The sequence below is a fragment of the Agelaius phoeniceus genome, chromosome 1 (genome assembly GCF_051311805.1).
Source record: "Agelaius phoeniceus isolate bAgePho1 chromosome 1, bAgePho1.hap1, whole genome shotgun sequence".
NCBI lineage: Eukaryota > Metazoa > Chordata > Aves > Passeriformes > Icteridae > Agelaius > Agelaius phoeniceus.
Window position 1 is genome coordinate 3404418 of NC_135265.1, and position 14291 is coordinate 3418708.

Here is a 14291-nt window from a genome sequence, read left to right on the forward strand (position 1 = left end):
ATGGGAACGTGGACTGCTTTTTTGATCAGCTGGAGATGAGATAGGAAGAGCAGATGGAGGAGAGAAAATGTATGAGAAAGCAAATATTGAGAGACCAGGTCTGCTCCACCAATTCCTAAAAACTTCTTGCAAATACTCATGCCTAAAACCTACATAAAAAAATAACAAAAAAAAAGTGGTTCACACTTGGGTTTGCTCCAAGCTGGTTGTGATGACCTAAAACCCCTCATTTAAGTGACCTTCAAGGCATAAAATAACAGAATCCAGGTGAAATATTGGAGGCTGCCACAAATGTTCCTTCAGTGGCATTTTTGTGTTTACAGGGTGGCTCCTGAGAGCAATTCCCTTTGAAACACAAATTCCTGACCGTGAAATTTGAGTTGTGAGGGGAGAGGGTTGGGGCCAGAGCTCTGTCCCTTGACCCGAATTATTCTGGTGTTCTCTGATCTTGGATATTTGAGTTGGTTGAATAAAATTCAGCAGGGATTATGAACTGTCCCTCTCCTGGGGGTGTTTGACAGGTCTGCACTTTGCATTTTTCTCTGCATTAGAAGTAGGAACTGCCTGGCTGCATGTGTTGTCTGCCTTGTAATGGGATCCCAAAAATTATTCCAGGGTGACAGGAACCACCTTGCTGATGATTGAAAGTGGCCACAATTTTATGTTATCCATTACAGATGGGGAACAAGTCAGAACCAGACCTAATTTTTAAAGTATTTTCTCACAAATCTTATTTTTGGAGTAACATCTGAGGCTGTGCATGTCAGGGATCAGGTGCCATTTTGCAGTAATGAAAGACGAACATATAGAAAAGAGCAGATTAAATGAGAATTAGGTTACAAATGTCATATATTGTATATCTGAAATATTTAGGTGGAGCTGGAAAACCAGACACAGGACTTGTAGGAGAGCTGTACATCTATGGACAAAGCTGCAGAAATAAATATTTCTTCTAATGGCATTGAATGCCTATTTTGGGGTAACTTAAGCCAGCCCTGAATCTCCCCTGACTGTACAGAACTCGTGTGCTTAACACCACTGGGAACTGATGAATGATAAATAGGATGTGAAGCAGCAATTCAGACTTATCAATGAAAACTGCTTTTTCCATGTTCATCATTTTGGTTCTCTCTTTGCTGAAAATATCTTGGTGCAATATTCAGCGGGGCAAAAGCCAGAGCTGGTGCCTGGGCCCTAAGAACCTGACATTTAATTTTTTTTTCCCCAAAAAAATCTAATCCGTAGGCTAGAAAAGCTTGAACTTTCCTAGCACCAAGAAATAAACCTGAACCCAAGACATCTTTGTGACACAAAGAGTCAAAAAGATCTTGTTCAAGTTGTGGAGGAAATTCTGTCATTGCACAAAATTTCCTGTCTGAGAGGAGGGGGATGCCAGAAACTCCATCTCTGAGTCCCAGAGGGAATCCCACACTGCCAGACCCACTCAGAAAGTGGCCAAAGTTTTATGTTATCCATTACAGATGGGGAAAAAGTCAAAATCAGACTTAATTTTATTTTTTTCCAAATCCTTGGAAAACCAGGAGGGGTTAATGCAGCACAGAGAATTTCTGCTTCCAAAACCACCCCAAAACCCACACTGGTGTCCCAGCTCCCAGCTTTGCTTTTTTCTGAGTCAAGTTCATAATATTGAGTGGCCAGGTGCACAGAGGTGAATCCAACATCCCTGGGGTATTGGTTTCTCTGGGTCTGGATTGAAGGCACTTGAGATGATAGTTTCATGTTGGGACTCAAGGGTTTATTATTTCTTATCAGTAAAACAGTCTCACAACCATGGGTTCAGCAGCAAGGCACACAAAATGGCCAACAATCTCTTGTTCCAAGGCCTTTTCAGACTGAACTATCCAATTAAGAGCTGACACCTGGATTATTTTCCCTTTGAACCCAATCACTGATCCCACAGAGCTGCAATGGGGACTTTTCTGCCCAATTCCAAAATGCCACCCAAACCCATGGAGAAGGAGGAAGAAGAAGCATGGAGCAGAAACCCAGGATGACACCCTGTGCCCTCCATCTGCTTCCATCCACAACACACTAAAAACCCCAAAACCTCAATTTCTCACCCAGTGACACACCTGCACTGCTCTCTATGATCTATTTCACACTTTTGTGGATTCTGGTCTATTCTAGAGTTTAGGAAACTTTCTCCATGAGTGAGGGTCAGAGTCAGTGCTGCCCTGGGGGTCAGGGCACCCCAAAACACACACAGAAATATTCCCAGTGCTTTGGGTTTCCACACGGGAGAATCCTTTTCCCTCTGCTCCCATCCTGCGGTGGGGATGCTCGGGGAGCTTCGAGGCTCTCGGGGCGGGCCCTGGGCAGGTGGGGGCGGGCAGAGCCTCGGCTCTTGGCAGCATCACAAACAGGCAGAGGCAGCGGCAGGAGCCGGCGGCTGCTGCGGAGGATGCGAACTTTGCGCTGGCTGCTGCTGCCGCTGGTGAGTGGGAACCGCTGGGGCGGGGGGAGCGCACATCTGGAGCCCGGCCACAGCTGGATGGCTCTGCAGCTGCAGCCGGGCTGGGGGAAAGTCCGCAGGAGCTGGGTAACTTTTCTCCTGATGGGGAGCAGGCATAAAAAAAAGAGAAACAAGGAAAGGATAACGAGAAAAATATAAAACGAGACAGAAATGTTCGAGGGAAGGAAATAAACAAATATCCCTGAGTTAATGTGTTGACCGAGCTCCTGTGATTAAAATTTTCCAGCCTCCAGATGCTGTTAATAAATGACTTTTCCATTCTTTAGAACTGCAGTTTGCAGAGGAGCCTCCCCAGATCAGAAAGGGCTTTAGACAGACAGAAGGGGACGGGTCGCTGTCCCAGCTGTCCTGAGAAAGGCAACTTTGCAGGACAAGGAGGATAGCTAGAAAGGAACAGCTCCTCCTGATGGATGGGGACATTTACCTCTCTGAGAGGGGAGGGATGTTTTCAGAGCTGGAGGTTTCTAAAATCACCAGGCAGGAGCATGAGCTGTGTGTGTCTGTGTGCCCTGAGGGCAGCAGGTGAGCCTGTGCCCCTGGACATCAGGGAAGATGGATGAGCCCAGGGACACAATCCAGGCACAGCCATCCCTCCCTGATCTCCACACTCCACCACTGCCCCTGCCTGGGATGCTTCACAAAAATTAGTGCAAATCCAAGCTCAGAAATTTCTCTTTTTTTGCCCTCAATGCTCAGCCTCAGGGGAAGTGTTTGGAACCTTTCCTCTGGGTGTGATTACCAGGGACTCGTTAATTCAAACTTTACTCATTTCACAGTGAAATGTTCAGTGTGGGCTAGGATTCAGCAGGAAACAGAGAGTCACCTTCCCAGGTACCATTCCATCATGTCCTGGGAAAGCCAGGTGGAGTGGGTGCTTCTCTAGGGCCTGCTTTCCTCTCTTGGGTAAATGTGAGAGCCTGAATGACAGACTGATCCTGAGCTTTCATTTCTGAACACTGGGAGATGGGATGTAAATTTTCACACCTGCACAACCCCTGGATCTTGGATTTTCCTCTGTCTTCACAGAGGTTTATCTACAAGGGTGGGTCCTTGCAATGCAAACCACACCAGTGCAGCTATTATCATGTGTAATACTGTTCTTCCATGCAAAACCAGGCAGCCTAAAAGCTTAGAATGCTTCAGGTAAAGTGATTTTGGCATCTGGGCCAGCCTTTTTTACACCTAAAGGAGGCCCAGCTCGTTCTTGCAGCTGTCAGCAGAGTGGAGCTGATCCAAAGTGATGGATTGTGCACATCTGGGGGCTGCCATACATCATTTTAATATTGCAGCATATTGCAGCAGGCTGTGCCCATAACAAGAGAAATTCTATGAACTGCATGATCTACAAAGCTTTTGGCCTCAAAATATGAACACCAACTCCATGTCTGGTGAGAGGCAGTGCTCTGGATGTTCAGTGGGGTTTGTGTCTCAATCTGGGGCTCCTTGCATGTTCTGTGGGTCAGGGAAGGCCTGAGACCCCTCAGATGTACTGAGGGAATAATCCCCTCCTGTTTCAAAGGATCATGGCTGAGCAGAGAAATAATTCCTGTGTGGATTCTGCAAATAAGTCATTAATCAGGTATGAAAATAAAGCAGGGGGCTAATCCTGAAAACTTCCTCTGTGGAGCTGGGCACTGCTGCCTCCTGTCAGCTCCACAGGGGTGTATTTGTGCCTTGCAGAATGGAGTCCTTGACACTAAAAGATTTACCATTCACTGCTAAGTGACAGGGAACAGAGAGCAGAGGAGGCTGAAATGCCTAAAAATGAGTTTTTATGCCTTAAAGAGTTCAGAGTCTCAGGAAGCAGAGGACAAAGAGCAGAAAAGGCTCTGCCTTCAGTGCTCTCCCTGCTGTGCTAAACTGCTTTCCTCTCCAAACCCCTACTACATTTCCCATTTCTGGGAAGGGCTTTGCTCTGATCTAATGAATGGGGGTGAGACTGGAAACACAGGTGGGTCACCACTGAGCTGTACAGTTCACCAAATTATTGTGCTCGTGGACACAGGGATCCAAACCCACGGCAAGGTGCTGAGCTCCCAGTGAAACAAACCTGGGTGTCTCAATTTCTGTGTTTAATTTGTGCTTCCTCTGCCAGCCTGCTCCCTGCAGACCTTCAGTTCCTCTCCGTGGGGAGCTGGATGTGTGGAATAATCTGGTTTTAGGGTTTTTTTAAGCCTGGAGGGAGTTAATGAAGGGAGACAGGCTCCTGTACAGGCAGTCACTGTCCTCACACAGGTGTCTGAGCAAAGTAGGAGGAATCCTTCCCTGGAACTGCTTGTCTGCTTTCACTGATCATTAAGGGAGGCTTGATGGGGGAATTTAGATTAATCATCTACAATTAACTGTCTAAAATTAGGAATCTGGTCTAAAGCTACTCATTGAGCCTTCTTCAGTATTGCTGGGAAGAGATGGAGACACTCCCAAGAATACAGATCAATTAAATGAACTTGCTGTAGGACTTTGACTTCCAGGTTTCAGGACTTGGGGATTAGATGACATGAATCCCACCTGCAGGCAAAAAAAAATGATACTGAAAAGGAGAAATTTCTCTTTAATTTACAGGAATACTTGCAATAGCAGAAAATGGGGATCCTCAGTTATTAGTGTTCTGTTATTCTTCAAGCATTAGTAATAATTAAATGCTCTACCCAATTTAGAAGAGCGCTGATAAATTAATTTTTCTCAAGGTAATACTAATTACACAGCATTCATAAACAAAATAAATTAGTATGGCTGTGTTGTCTCATAAAGAATACCTATGAGTGAATGAATATAATGATATACATGGATAAATATGTATAGCAAGTGCTGTTCTCTGTAAGGTCATGCAGTTAAACACAGTCATATAAATACAGCCCAATCCACAGAGGAGCATTCAAGAATTGCTTCAATGTCTTGAAAACAATATTGAAAATATGTAAATATGTTCCTCTAAATGACTGTGAGGCAATCAGTGTCTCAGCTTCCCTTCTTCCATAGGTAATCGAGTTAGAGAGAGAAAACAAACACAGGAAACATCCTCTAGGTAGTCATTTTCAGCCAAAAAGACTTGTGAAATAATCTATTTAACTGACTGAAGAGAAGGATTGGAAATGAGGCTTCAGCTTGGGGCTTGGAAGCTCCTGGGATCAGGATGGTGTCAGAGCTGGAGGCTGAGGGCAGGACTTTGTGTGAGAGCTGAATTCACTGCTGGGCTCTCCTGGTGCTTTCCAGAGCCCACAGTGGCAAACATGGCTTGGGGATGGTGGAAAAAAATCTAGATGGATGCTTGTAAGAGTTGAGCTTTTTACTGCATAAGAAATCTTTATTTTTTTTATAGTTCCTTGTTTTCTGACAGAACACAGCACTACACTCATGGCCTTATAAATATTCCAGAAGTACTCATAGGCCGGGGCTTGGACAGGAAGGTTTTTAGGGCAATGCCTGGGAATGTGGCCATGAAATGAGCAGGAGCTCATGGAGCTCAGGGTGGGCCCCAGAGCCCTCCAAAGCCCATGTGAAAATTGGCTTCAGTGCCCTGCACTCCCCAGTCTCAAAGATTTTTAATTAGCACTTGGCTTTTTGGGGAGTTAAGCAGGTGGAAGGTTCACACACATTCAACAGACTGGGAAGTTTATGAAAAAGGCTGAGGTTTTCTTTGTCTGTTATTCAACCTGTCTTCTTTTTTACCATGAATCTTCCTCCATCCTGAAAGCCTTTCCCATTAAAATGTCACTGAACAAAAATGTGTGTATTTCAAAGCAAGTCCTGATTCTCCTGCCTGATGGCTTTGGCAATCCTGGCCAACTTTCAGGACTAACAGAACACCTCATTCCACACCTAAGAGACAACAGGAGTTTTCTTGGCTGTGTTTTTCTGTATTCTACAATACCAGGTAAGTTTTAATCCTCCTAGGTGGGATTCTGTGTGTGTGACATGGATGGCAGACAACTCTGTGTGAGGGAGAACTAAAACATTCAGGCATCAGAGTCCTGTCAGAGGAGCTGGGGAAGCACAGACAGAGGGGACTGGGAGTAGAGGATTAATTTCAGAGCATATCTGAGATGGGATCTGTGCGAATGCAGGCTGAGGAGGCAGAGGCAGAAAGAGCAGTGATGAATATTCTCAGTCAATGATTTATGTACTTGACGTAAAACCTATTTGTGAGGCTTTAGGATTGCAGGGCATGGGAAGCTGAAACAGATCACTGGAAAGAGCCTTCAAGTTCTTGAAGCCCTCTCATCTTGTCAATGAATTCAGCCAATTCTTCCAGCTTTGATTAATTTTCAAAAAAGACTGAGTGTTACTGCTGGCTCTTTGATCCCCTGGAATTGCTTTTTCAAAGGTGAATAATTTATTCAGTGCCCAGCTTTGAAGCACTTCCCTAATTTTCAGAGAGCATAGAAAATGTCCTTACTTTTCCCCAAGTGGGCTAATGGACTTGCTAATTAGTGAAGATCTTGTCTTTTGTGTGACATCTAAATTACAGTTTTTCTACCCCCACAGCAGCTTAGGGGCACCATTTTGGAATGGACTCTCAGGAAAGATTGCTTTTAATTAAATTGCACTAAGTGTGGCATGAAGATGTTGCTAGAAACACTCCTCCCAGTGCTTGCTAAATTTCCTGGTGTCCAGCATAAGTATATCTAAGCCCAAAGTGCCATTACTTTGATTTTTCTGTGCAGATTTGGGGAAATAAATAAACTATCATAGAACAGAGGAAATAGAAAACCATGTTATACCACTCTCAGTGAATAAGCCACTTAAGGTTTCAGTGCAATAACCTTACAAGATGTGAAGAAAATGAAGTCTAAAATTCAATGCAAGCCAAACATTTGTCTCTCTAAGCTGTCTCAGCTTTTTAGCAGGCTCGTGGTTGTCATAGGTCATTTTTTAGTGTTCAATTCATAGGTCATTTTTTAGTGTTCACTGTGTTCCAGGCAAGATTGTTTTCATGGCAAGGACTAGAAATCAAAATACCCCTGTGAACTTTGACTCAAGCTGGTCTGTAACATTCAATCCAGTAAAAAAAAAACCCTTTGTGTTATGATGCTCAGGAATGCAGAGCTCAATTCCTTGAGGACTGTCCACAGCATTTCCTAAAATTTCAAAGTTTTATGTGTGAATCTTGGAATGAAAGCACCCCACTGTGATTTCGAGCGAGAGTCAGGCCAAGTTACTGCTGAGATATTGGGAAATATTGATCCAAGGAATAACATCTTAAATCAGCCTCTTACACTTCCTGCTGTGGCAGGGAACACTGTGCCACATTGGACTTGTCTGCCTCAGAAAGCTCTGCTCTGCTTCAGTTCCTAAATTTTCCTTTTTTTATGATGAGCAGGAGCTACATTTTCCCTACAAAAGCCAACTTTTCAGCAGATGTCTCCCAAATTGCCATAAAATGCCCCTGCACCAAATGCAGAGCTCCTGCTTTTTTTAGAAAGCCCCATCACACAACACTTGCAGCCAGATCAGAGCAAAAACTTTTCACTCAAGGCACTGTGAGATTAATAACAGAAAATAAGCCACAGACAAAAAAATCACAAGTAATGCTCTGCCCACAAGGCTTTTCTTTCACTGTACAATGGTTCTATGTCTTTCTTTTTCTCAAAGCCTGAGGAAAAGCAACGAATTGAACCATCATCACTGCTCTTGATTTCTTGTATATGTATCATTTTTTCTTTTTTTTCTGTCCAACAGTAGGATTGCTTTGAGTGAGGCTGTATGTTTATAAATTAGTAACACCAGCCGTGTTTTGGCTTCTGCTGGGATAGTCTGTAGGTTACATCTGAAATAGGGTTTGATGTTGATTCTCAAGCCCTGAAGTGTCAGTGATATTTAATTGTGGTGGTTCCAGTTGTGGGTTTCTCTGGGTCTGCATTGAAGGCACTTGAGATGATAGTTTCATGTTGGGACTCAGGTGTTTATTATTCCTTATTAGTAAAACAGCCTCACTGCTGGGAGTTCAGCAGCTTTTCATTAGAAGGCACAAAATGGCCACAATCTCTTGTTCCAAGGCCTTTTCAGACTAAACTGTCCAGTTAAGAGCTGACACCTGGATTATTTTCCCTTTGAACCCAATCACTGATCCCACAGAGCTGCAATGGGGACTTTTCTGCCCAATTACAAAATGCCACCCAAACCCATGGAGAAGGAGGAAGAAGAAGCATGGAGCAGAAACCCAGGGTGACACCCTGTGCCCTCCATCTGCTTCCATCCACAACACACTAAAAACCCCAAAAACCTCAATTTCTCACCCAGTGACACACCTGCACTGCTCTCTATAATCTATTTCACACTTTTATGGGTTCCAGTCTATCTTGAAGTCTGGGAAACTTTCTTCATGAATGAGGGTCAAAGTCAGTGCTGCCCTGGGGGTCAGGGCAGCCCAGAGCAGACACAGAAACATTCCCAGTGCCCTGGGTTTCCACATTTAATATTTAATGTCACTGGTCTGTGATAACATGTCTGGGCTCCTGTGGTTTTAGCCCTGCCCACCCCAAATCCAGAACCCAGAAGGAAACAAATCTGAGCCAATAATTAATTGCTCTACCTATGAGTGTCAGTGGGATTTACTGCAGTACCACCGTGGGTATCAATCCCAGAATGGGCTGGGTTGGAAGGTGTTGGGGAAGATGAAACAGGAAAGCCTTATAAATATGATGGCCTGGCAAAAGATTTTGAGAATATAGAAACTGTAAGCGAGATTGAAATGAAAGCAAGCTTTGAGATCCCTCAGTTACTGAACAACAGGAAAACAATGGTGTGGCTGGCTGAAGGTGATCCCCTTTTGATGGAACAACACCCTCTGCTTGCAGACAGGCCCAAGGGTCAGAGCAGACCCTGCCAGCTTGGCAGAAGGGGCCCAAAGAGGAGTTTTTAGGGTTTAAAATGTAACACAGTGTGGTAATGTAGTGATTCTTATAGGCTGTATGGGAATGCTACAGGATTTGTATCTTGTACTAGATTGGTTAGTGAGAATTAGAATATTCAGCACAGAAGAAGATTTATGGTGTTGTAACAGGAACCTCACTGTCTCATCCTCTTTACCACGCCCTTGCCTTCTTTCTCTTTACCACTCTCTTCAGAAGGGACCTTAAAGATCAGCCAGGTCCAACCCCAACACCTTCCACTGTCCCAGGCTGCTCCAAGCCCTGTCCAGCCTGGCCTTGGACACTTGCAGGGGCAGCCACAGCTTCTCTGGGCACTCTGTGCCAGCACCTTCCCAACCTCTGGGTATCCCTACCAGTGGATCAGGATTTCCAATCATCACTTTTTTTTTTTTTTTTTTTTTTTTTTTTTTTTTTTTTTTTTTTTTTTTTTTTTTTTCTGATGATTTATTATCACCAGATAAATTTCAGAGGTAGGCCTGACTACCTGGACCTGTTTCAGCAATTCCTCTGTCATGTGTAAAACCAAGGCAGTGCCGCCTTCCCAGGGGTGGGGTATGATCTTCCCCAGCCATTGCAAATGAAGAATTCCATTTTTCCCACAGCTCTGATGAGTAATGGTGACTGAAGCTCTGGTTCAGCAGATGTGGATTTAGCAGGGAGAGAAGACAGGAGGTGCAGCCACTTTGAGCAGCAGGAGTCTGGCACACTCCCTCAGTGTCCCTCATTCCACCTGCCCGCGTCTCTCAGGCTGATTTCTGGAGAAAACAGAACTCTTCCTCCTCTGAAATCTTTTCAGAACTGCTTCTGTGTGTTTCTAGGATGCCCAACTTTTCTGGCACGAGGTGGGAGTTAATTTAACCCACCACTCCTTGGTGCTTTTTTTCTAAGACGTTGCAGATTTTGTGGTTTGTTTTGCATTTTGGGTTATGCCTTTTAGCATAAGCTTTTAGCAGAGGACTCAGAGTAGATGGTAGAGCATCATCTCAAATTGCCATGCCTGTTAAACTCCAAACCTAAGAATATTCCAAATACAAAATTATCACTATAACAGAATCCAGGAATTCCAGGAAGTAGAGGAATGGCATTTTCCCTGTCCAGCTGAATCCACCTTTATGAAATGAAATACTGAGAGATTTATGGAGCAATTATTTTGTTACTTCTACTCAGAGAACTCATTTGTTATGTGGGCAAACTGCAAAGTGAAATGTCTGTTTAAATGTAAAGTGATGAGCAGGCATCCTATTAATACCTGAAAAAATTTCATTTCAGAATTGAGTTACTATAGTTGAAGAGAAAAAAGTACTATTTTAAGAGTCACTCATGCTGATTTATAAAATGTATTTTGAATTACCCACTGGAGTAATATAAGTAAGTAATAAAAAAAAGCACAATGTCTTAACTTCTTTTCAAACAGTGCCCCTAATCCTCTTTCTGTTCTAATATTAGCATGGATGAACCATCTCTGGGGCCTCATAATTAAGACAAATCTGTCTATGCTACTTTAAAACCCAAATGTAGGCAGAATTTTGAAAGGTTTTTAAAGATGAAGTTGTGCTCTAATTTTTGCCCCTTGGCAGATATTATTGCTGGGATGGAATAGTCTGCATAACTTCCAGTAACATTTCTGTGGAAGCTAAAAGAAATCTTGGTTGCTCTGCTCACTGAAAACATTTTGAAAGCCGATAAATCAGTTTTCTGAGGTTGAAAAGGCAATATGGATGTGATGTTTGCATCTGCACTGACTTTTTAGAGGTTAAAAGGGCCTGCAGCCTTCCTCAAAAACATGTTGGAAAGTCTTCAGTCCATCCATTTTCCACTAAAATCCCTGCTAACTGAGCCCCTGGCTTTGTTTTAAATAGCACAGGTCAGAAAGAAGCAAGAAACAAAACAAAAATTATAATTTCTATTCCATGTAAGACTCCCTATGTCTTGAAAATCCCAATATCCCAATAGTTCATCCAGTATCCAGTTCAGTGGCTTGCTTTACTCAGTTTAATTCAGTTTCCTAAAGGTGTGGAAGCATTTGAGACATCAAATAACACATCTGAGATTTCAAATAACGCATTTGAGATTTCAAAAAATGCATTTTAGACTTCTGCACAGGACAGATGTAGAGTCTACATTTGATGCAGAGTCTACACAAGAGGGCTGAGGTATTTTCCAACATCCCAAACATCCCAACCATTTCTGGACTGTGGGTTACATCTGAGGGATGTTTAACATCCTGGAGATGCAATTGGGGGACTGAGACATCCTGGAAATTCCCAAGGACTGCAAAGGATGAGATAAATCAAGTGCAGACACTGCCATGCAGTTTCTTTCTCAGAATTTCTTTGCCTTTGCAGAGGAAGCTGTTTTGGGGTTGTGTGGGTTATTAAGAAGATTTAATTAAGAACATTAAGAACATCTCACAATCACAGGAGTACAGGGGACATGAAACTTTCTGGAGGGGGGGATGGAGGTCAAGCAAAATACATGGCAATAAATGGGACTAAATATCTGTAACTAAGAGGATGAATTTAAACCCTGTTCAACAAGTGCTGTCTAGAAATCCATTTAGCTGCTTAAATGTACCCTTACCTGTGAGAGAAAAAAAAAATTCCTTAAGATTCCCATTCAAATAATTATTTTTTTTTCTCATTTCTTCATCTGTTAAAACGGAAGCAGCTCCTTGGTCTAATGTGTGTGCAACATCCTTGGATAACACATTTATAGAATTTTTCAACCATTCAGAATAAATTATGGCCAAGACTAGCATTCTTTAAATAATTATTTAATGTTATTTGGTTTATGGAGAGGAAATATTTCTGTGGTCAGGCTGTATTTAAATTGGAAGAACTTGATGTGAATAATCCCACAGCTGGTGGATTCATCCAGTTTTGACCAGTTGGTGAAATGTATGAACATCCAAAACCTGTGAGCATGTAATGTAAGTTTTGTGGAAAACATAACTGCAAAAGAAAGGGGATAAAAATATCCAGATTGGAGAAGAGGTGCTGTGTATGTTCTATTTGTAAAAAAACCCCAAAAACAACAAAACAGCTTCAGCTGGAGTTTTCACATTCACAGACCTCAAGATATAACTCATGAAGTACAAACTGGCTTTTCTCATTCTGATAATCACAGAAGTTCTTTCCTTTTTTTGTGTGTGTTTTTTTTTTTAATTTTTTTATTTTGTTTTTGGTTGGTTGGTTGTTTTTTGGATGCTTTTTTTTGTATTTGTGGGGGTTTTTGTGTCTTTTTTTTTTTTTTGTGGTTTTCTTTGTTTTTGGTTGGTTGGTTGGTTGCTGGTTTTTTTTTCTTTTTGTTTTTTTTTTTCTTTTTTTTGTCTTTCTCTTGCCAAGGTTACGGGAATCCACCCAGAATGCAAAATATTCCAGCAGGTGGTCAAAGAGGAGGCTCTGTGCTCGCAACACAACGAATCTGCCTCACCTGATCTTAAAGGTAAAGCTCCCGATGGGCATCCCCTGGCTTGGAATGTCTCACTTTACTGAAGTCTTCTTTATTTACATCCAAAACCCCAAAGAAACTCCCCAGAATAATCCTGAAGACCCTACTGAAATTGTATCACATTGGGAATCATTTCCAATCTGGTGAAAATATTCTCTGGGGGGGGTGGCAAAAAAGTTAAAGAAAATCCCAAGTTTTTCAAAATGTTACATTTTTACAAATTTAGTGATTGCTTGTTTGCTTGTAGAGATTTATTGTGGTGGTGTTCAGAAGTCTATCACATGATACAAATTTTGAAAACTAAAATGAACACAAAACAAAGCCTGTAAAATACATTTAGAATGCCGTGTAAGGTGTTCCCTCCTGAGGTTTTGGAAACATGCTTAGAAATAACTCAGCATGGAATTTCTGAATGGTCAGACTATTTCAAAACTCAGCCATATTTTATTCTGGCCAGCTTTGCTTAGAAAAATTTGAATCCACCTCAGTGAGATTTTTCAGTTCCATGAATTTGAAGATGTTTGTTCTCTGCAGAGGAATTATGAGACAAAGATACCTCATGCATTTGGTTGGGATAGAATATTCAGAACCACTGGGAAGTCTGCCTTTAGCAGCCTGGTGCAAATCAGAGTCTAACCCCAAAATACTTCCTTTGTCTTTCGTATTATTCTGCAGAATTTCCAGTCACTCCCATGCTTCATGTTCCTCTTCTAGTTTCCTATTTTATTTTGGTCCTATTTCTCACACACACTTTAATAAAGTCCAAAATACCTCTTGGACACATTTTGCATTTAGAACACACAGTAACCCACCACAAAAAATCTGTTATAAATTAGGCATTTTCAAAAATTGCTTGTTACCTACATTACCGGATGTCATTCCAGGCATCTTCCTCTTCAACACAAAAATAATGACATGGTTTTAGAATCCTGTTTGTAACAAAAGAAATAAAAATCTCTGAGAGTTCTGTCAAACTCTTTAAAAAATCTTCAACCTCCTCTCTGAGCTTCTCAAAGCTCCCCTTTCCACTTTTTATTCTCCAGATAAGACTTTAATGTAAAGTCTGTTCTGATATTTACAGCCTTTCTCAGTATAGTTTGGGATTAAATATTAGGGCTGGAAAAAATTTGCAGTTTTGGTCTGTTAGTAAATAGGTGAAAATCCAAAAACTGTGAACATCATTTAAGCTTAATTTATCCCAAATGCTTTATCTGGAAGCTACACTAAGATGGGTACAAGTCCATTGCTCGTGTTTCAGTTTTCAGGAGCTAAGCTAGACAAACAGAGGGATCACAGTTTGCAGAGTCAAACCTCAGCAGTCACAGGGAATTTGGGCTGGAATCAGTCTGTGTGGCAGAGAGTTTAGTCTGAAGTTGTTCCACATTTTTCTTGTACAGAGCAGTGTCCAATGAATGCCACCAGCAGAAGCCAGGGTGAAATTACTCTCATTTTGGAGCAGATGTGTAAAATAGGTC

General features: G+C 42.2%; 1 protein-coding gene across 1 annotated transcript in view; it reads left to right on the forward strand.

Annotated features, from left to right (window-relative positions):
• Nucleotides 1-2394: 2394 nt before the first annotated feature.
• Nucleotides 2395-14291, forward strand: part of LOC129125822 (vasoactive intestinal polypeptide receptor 1-like) — a 30194-nt gene continuing 18297 nt past the window's right edge. The window contains exons 1-2 of the mRNA XM_054641478.2: nucleotides 2395-2455; nucleotides 12711-12810. Coding sequence (XP_054497453.2) covers nucleotides 2423-2455; nucleotides 12711-12810 — 133 coding nt within the window. The 5' untranslated portion in view covers nucleotides 2395-2422. The remainder of the gene's footprint in view (nucleotides 2456-12710; nucleotides 12811-14291) is intronic.